Here is a 6,000-nt window from a genome sequence, read left to right on the forward strand (position 1 = left end):
TGACACAATCTGACATGTTTTCAAAGGACCACCCAGCTGTAGTGTGGAGAATGGCCTGAGACTATCGGACCAGGGTGAAAACAAGCATTACTTTAATGACATAAAACTAATTTTTAAAGATGAAAGCATGAAAAAAAAAAAAAGAGGAGGAGGAGAAACAGTAAGGGAGAGAAGAATATGAGGTTCTTTCATGCAATGTTAAGCCTGATGGTTCAGAGGGCAGTTGAGGACGACAGTGCCTGAGATGGGAAGCAAGTCAGCTTAACTGCAGGGCACCGCCTGGAATAGGGCCTTGCGTGGAGCCAAGACTCTGATCCAGGAAACAGCCAGGACGATGACCCGGCACCTCTGAGTTACTAGATGACCTCAGACAAGTCGCCGAGCATCTCAGAGTGGTTTCTCCATGTCCAACAGGGATGCTCTAAACTCTTCCGATGGGATGGCATACACTTACAGGGGAGAAGCTTCTGGGAGTCCCTGACACACCTCAGACCTTAAAAGTACCCTCAGTCGCCACCTCTCCCCCTTGTCCCTCCTGAACCCTGACAAGGTTAGCAGGTGACAGACTCAATGAGAACCCAGGTCCCTGACGGTCACTCTATGGAACAGACGCTTGAGGTCCTCCACACGCATTCACAGCCCCGACTACTAAACCCGTGAGTCATCACAGAGTCGCCCAGAAAAGGGACAGGGAGACAGCTGGCCCTCTGACAGAAATAGCCGTGGGGCGGGGCCCACAGATCATGGGAGCCCAGCAGGACTGCCCACCCCCAATCCAGAGCCATCTTGTCGGGAATCAGCCCCAGGTCACAGGCAGGGTGCGGGCCATTCCCCTGACGGCTCAGACCAGGACACACATCCACTCGGAAGGCTCGTCTTGTCATGTTCCTAATGCTTGTTACTGATGCACCAAGATGTGTGCGTGTGTCTCAAGACGACGAGCCGGGGCGGGGCCCGGGGTCACCCCACGGTGGCTGTGTTAGAACTGGGGGTGGGGGTGTCTGAAGGCCCTCACCTCTTCCCACCCTGGAAGGAGGGGCTCTGACACCACCGCAGTCCCAAACCGCTGGCCACACTGGAAAGATTTCACCCTCCGGTCCAAACAGTCTGCATCCACCGGCCAGCCTCAGACAAGCAAACTCGTTGGGGAGAAATGAGTGAGGGTGATGGTTCAAACGGAGGGAAACCAGCTGCAGGAAGCCCATGTTGTAGACGCCGCCCCCGCGTGACCTCACCCGAGGGCACAGGCCATGCCTGGACACCAGCAGCCTGCATCGTGCCGTCCGGGCTCACCTCTGACTCCAGAGGAGCCAGACCTGCCTGCCGAGAGCCGGAAGAAGGGGAAGCGGGGGTCCAACGGAACCAGACTTCGGGGCAACTCTGCAGAGGCCCACGCCCAGACTGGGCCCTCGAATGGCCTCAAGGCTGGACCAGAAAAGCAGTCAGGGGCCTTCAGGACAGGGTGATCTCTGGGGCTATTTGGGAAGGATGAGGGGTGGGAGGACAGCAAGTGACCAGGGGCTTTAGGACAGACCGTCTTGAATTTGTGGGACCACCCAGAGCGAGGCATGGAGGCTGTCCTAAGCTGGGTGCCCAGAAGCGGAGCCCGGGGCTGGGGTTTGGAGGTGAGTGTTCAGTCCAGGGAGCACTGTCAGTGGGGGGCGGTGAGGGGCTGGGGGGAGGGAGGTGGCCTCAGTGGAGCCTGCCCTCGGGCCCTCCCTCAGGGGCCCTGGAGGGTGACCTGTACCCCTTTGTCAGTTCCTTCAGGAGGCAAGCGGGTGGGGTGGGGCTTCCTGTGTCCTCACTCCCCTGGGTCAGTCGCTGCCCCTGGGGTGCGAGGTCTTAACCCCCTCGCTGAAGGGTGATCCTCATGGGGCCATGGGCGCTTCTCTAGTGAAGGGGAGGGGTCATGAACCCAGAACAGCTGCACTCACAGGTCAGGGGTCAATAGGGGGGAACCTGGGAGGCACCCTGGGGGGTACCCCGAGGGCAGCGTCCCAGCGAGACCACCTTGGAGAGGAGGCCACAGTGGTGGGGGTCACTGCGCTGTGAGAGAGGAAGGAAACCCCACCAGCGTTCACTGGACGGTGAGCTCACCCAAGGGCCGGTCTCCTGCAGCCTGTAGAGCCGACTTCCTCGTACTGGAAATGCAAACGGCCGGGTGTTCCGAGAGAACACGCTGGCAGTCCCAGCGGAGCATGGGATGAGAGGTTTGGACGCTCCCAGAATCCTGAGCAGAACGCTCAAGGCGGTGGGAGAGAAAAACACCTCTGCTTTCAGACACCCCTCCTGGGGGTGAGAGACATGCTGCTCCAGCGTCTCAAGGTCTCAAGCTTACTGGACCTTCTTCCTGACAACACCTTGCCTGAATCCCACCTCGGACAGCGAGAAATAAGCCACTCCTGCAAAGGCATCTGCAGCGTTTTCAAGTTACAGCTCCATTTACTATCAACTTGCCCAGAGTGAGACCATAAAGGAACTGCGGAAACATAAAAGCAGAGCTTCCACTGGGTCCCTGCTTCCCGTTCCTCCACAAAGAGAGTCTGAAGCCATTGAGGGGGGTGCAGCCGGCTCTCCACCATGGTCCTGCCCCCGCTCCCCGCCTCCCCTTCCCCATTGCTCCTGGTCCCCGCCCAACTCCATCATCGCAGCCTGGAATTCTCCACTTATCCTCTGAGTGCACATTCCTGGGGGCCTGCCTGACCCAAGCCTGCCCCACCCCCTGCCACGTTCCTGAGGCCTCTTGATTTTTTCCTTCAGGACCCCTTCATGTCCCCAAGAGCTTCAGGGGAGGCCACGTCCCCCTATTTGCCATTTCCAGGAGGGTAACCTCCCCTGCCCTGCCCCCATGCCACGGAGTCCACTATCCTGGTCAGAGAGCTTGGCTCAGGAGCGGCGGGGGAGACTTGCAAGATTTGTCAGGGAAGATGCTTCTAGCTCTCAGGACAGAGCCACCAGAAGAGACGGGGCATGTGGGTTCAGGGGGGCAGTGTCTGCCAAAGCAAGACAGCCTGAGGACGAGGCCACCTGCAGAGGTGCCCAGCAGAGCCGGCTGCAGAGACGCTGTGGAGACCAGGGGCCACCGCCCTGGGGACGCTGCCCAGAGAGTCTGTCCTCCAGCCAGAACATTTCCCCTCGTGGAGGCCAGTCCAGGTCAGGGTTTCTTCAAGAATAACTCAAAATGCCACTTCCTCCAGGGAGCCGCCTCTGATTGCTATTCTTAGTCTCATCGATGAATTGCTAACTCTCTCATTTCCAAACCTCCAGGGCCCAATATCCTTCTAATCTCAGATCTCTTCCTGCCTTCTTTTATTGTCATGCTCTAAGTCAGACCCCAGATACTCTTTAAGTCCATCCCTGAATCCCAGTCTCCCTAGGACAGGGCTTCAGAAAGAGCAGCATGTATCTGCTGAGTCAATTAGCAAATGAGAAAGTATTCATATCATATGAAACTTTAAGATAATTTTGTTGATTTTTATAAGAACTCTCTAGAACTCCATGGTGAATAGATATTTGCCATTTGAATAGTGATTCTAATTTTCACAGCTGGGAGACAGAATTCATTTTGCAGTAAAATGTATTTGCACTGGCTCCTTCCAACATGACAGATAGCTGCCACTCAGCACTCAGAGCAGCCACATGGCCGGGGTTATTGGGACGATGCGCACGCCTGTAGTCCTTACATCTAGCCAGTGACTCACTTGACGTCTGCTGCTCACTTTCATTACTCCTGACAGCCTCAGGGGAGGTCTTCTCCTCATTTTAAAGATGAGAAAAACAGAGACCGGGAAGGGGCTGACTAGGATAGCACAGCCTGCTGTCACAGACAGCACAGAGGAGTTGTGTGTAGCTCCAGTCCTGGGTCTGACGCCTGTGTCTGAATTTGTCGCTGCCAACTGTGTCCCCAGGCTGGGAGGCAGGCCAGTGGGTTCCCGGTTACTCTGCACCTCAAGGCTCTCCTGCCAGGAGCATCCCTCGGCCTTTCCTTTCAGTCTGTTTTAATAAAACCCAGCACACGCGAGGGGGACTTGGGGACCCTCAATCTCCTTCCTCTGTCCGCAACCACTGCTGGAAAGACAAGGCCCACGGATCGTGTCACCTCAGGCCTCTCGGAGAACACCTGTTTGGTTTTATGTTTAAACACTTACTTACATGACCGTCTTCACAGGGGTGGGGATTATGTTCAAGCTGCTACATTTAGCAAGCACCTATATTTAGCCACATGTACTGTAAGTGCCTCGTACCCCTTCTGTTTTTTAGGCGATATAACAGAGACTTAGCAGCACTCACTATGCGCCCGGCTCTGTGTTGATCCCTGGGGATGTGAAATGAGTAAGACGGTGCCTGCTTGGTGGCCGCCTTCCATGGGGGTCGGATAGGTGAACAGATATGGCTGAGGCCACGTGACCAGCACGGCAGGTGTAGGGAGCAAAAGCTAGAGGAACCCAAGTGCAGGCAGGGAGACATTAGCCTGGGCTGATGGGGGAGGTCCCACACGGGACACAAATCTACCGTAGGTTTTAAGAGATGAATAGGGGTTTTCCTGGAAAGCCCAGTTTCTTCCCACATGGAGAAAAATAAATGCTTTTATTCATTCAATATTCAACAAATACTGAGCGACAGCCACGAGTCCATAAAAGCCAGCCATCTAAGAAGTGGTACTAGAGCAGGCCTCCATAAATAGCTGAGTGAGGCAACCAGACACCACCGTCTACACCGCCTGGAGGTTTTTCCACGTGATGATAATGACATGTAGACAGCCTCTCCATCACACTCCAACACTTGGAAGAGAGTGGATGGGGAGGGGGCCCTGTCTACAGTGAGCCCACTGGCTAGGCAATCCAGAAGGCGTACAAAGGTGTCCTGTGACATGACAAGCCAAGCTCTGTCCCCTGTAGGCCCCAGGAATCTCACCCCTTCCCAGGGAACCTGCTGCCCCCGTCTCCCTGGCATCTTTACCCTGCGGTTTGTTTAGCCCAAAGGTTGAATTCTTGTGGGAGGAAAAAGCGTTTGTAAAAGTCACCCTAGCGGGGCTCCGTTAATTTGCACACTTCAAGTTCATCATCAATCGTTATAATAAACTCTGCCCTGGAAACTTTGATGAGAACCTCTCAGCGTGCCTGGGCCCGCTCTAAGCCTCGGTCCAGAAACGAGATCCAGGGAGACCCCGGTTCGCGCCCCAGAGGCGCCCTGTGTGACAATCGAGGCGACAGCGGGTCACACACAGGAGCCGGGTCATTTCGCCAGGGCCATGTGGCCTCCAGGGACTGTCCGCAGGCCTCCGGGGGTCGGGCCTGCGTCACCCCCACGATGCGGCGCACAACCTAGTCGGGCGCTCGCCCCCCACCAGGCCGGCCCGAGGCCACGGTGCGCAGGGGGGCGGCCCCCCAGTCCCGCTCGGCGAGGGCGCGGCGGCCGGGCGGGCCGGGGGCCTGGGGGGAGGGCTCGGCGTCGCCTGCCCGTCCCCGCGAAGGAGGACCCGCGCCCGGCCCGCCGAGGTGCCGGCCCGGCCCGCGCCCCGCCCGCCGAGCCGGCGGACGGACGCCCGACAGCCGCGGGGGAGCCCGGCGCCCGCGCCCCGCTGCGCCCGCGCCCCGCGCTCACCTCGCGCGCGATCTGGTTCAGCGCGTCGTCCTCCGCCGTCAGCCGCTCCCGGTTGGGGAGCCGCTTGCGCCCCGAGCCCTGCGTGCCCATGTCCATCGGCCGCGCCGCCCGCTGCGCCGCGGGACCCCGGCTCCGCCGCCCGCGCCCCTCCGGCCGCCCGGCCCCGCTGCGCCCCGCCCTCCGCCGGCGTCATGGCGTCAGCGGGCGCGGGCCGGGGACGCGGGGACGCGGGGACAGGGGCTGCGGACGCCCGGGGCGGGGGACGCGGGGGCCGGGGCTGCGGGACTGCGGGGACGCGGGGGGCAGGGGCTGGGGAGCCTGAAGCGGGGTGGGGGTGGGGGGACGCGGGGGCCGGGGCGCGCCAGATGGGGACCCGGGCGCGGGGGGCTGGAGTCT

General features: G+C 59.2%; 1 protein-coding gene across 39 annotated transcripts in view; it reads right to left on the bottom strand.

Moving 5' to 3' along the window:
* The window catches only part of LRRFIP1 (LRR binding FLII interacting protein 1), a 159,357-nt gene extending 153,585 nt beyond the window's left edge, over positions 1-5,772 (bottom strand). For 38 of the 39 annotated variants that reach the window (XM_060399092.1, XM_060399079.1, XM_042244631.1 and 35 more), the window contains exon 1: positions 5,605-5,772. In XM_060399092.1, the coding sequence (XP_060255075.1) occupies positions 5,605-5,700 (96 nt within the window). In that variant the 5' untranslated portion in view covers positions 5,701-5,772. The remainder of the gene's footprint in view (positions 1-5,604) is intronic. The other variant, XM_042244676.2, reaches the window with a different exon arrangement.
* Between the last annotated feature and the right edge of the window lie 228 nt (positions 5,773-6,000).

Source organism: Ovis aries, chromosome 1 (assembly GCF_016772045.2).
Source record: "Ovis aries strain OAR_USU_Benz2616 breed Rambouillet chromosome 1, ARS-UI_Ramb_v3.0, whole genome shotgun sequence".
In the NCBI taxonomy this organism is placed as follows: domain Eukaryota; kingdom Metazoa; phylum Chordata; class Mammalia; order Artiodactyla; family Bovidae; genus Ovis; species Ovis aries.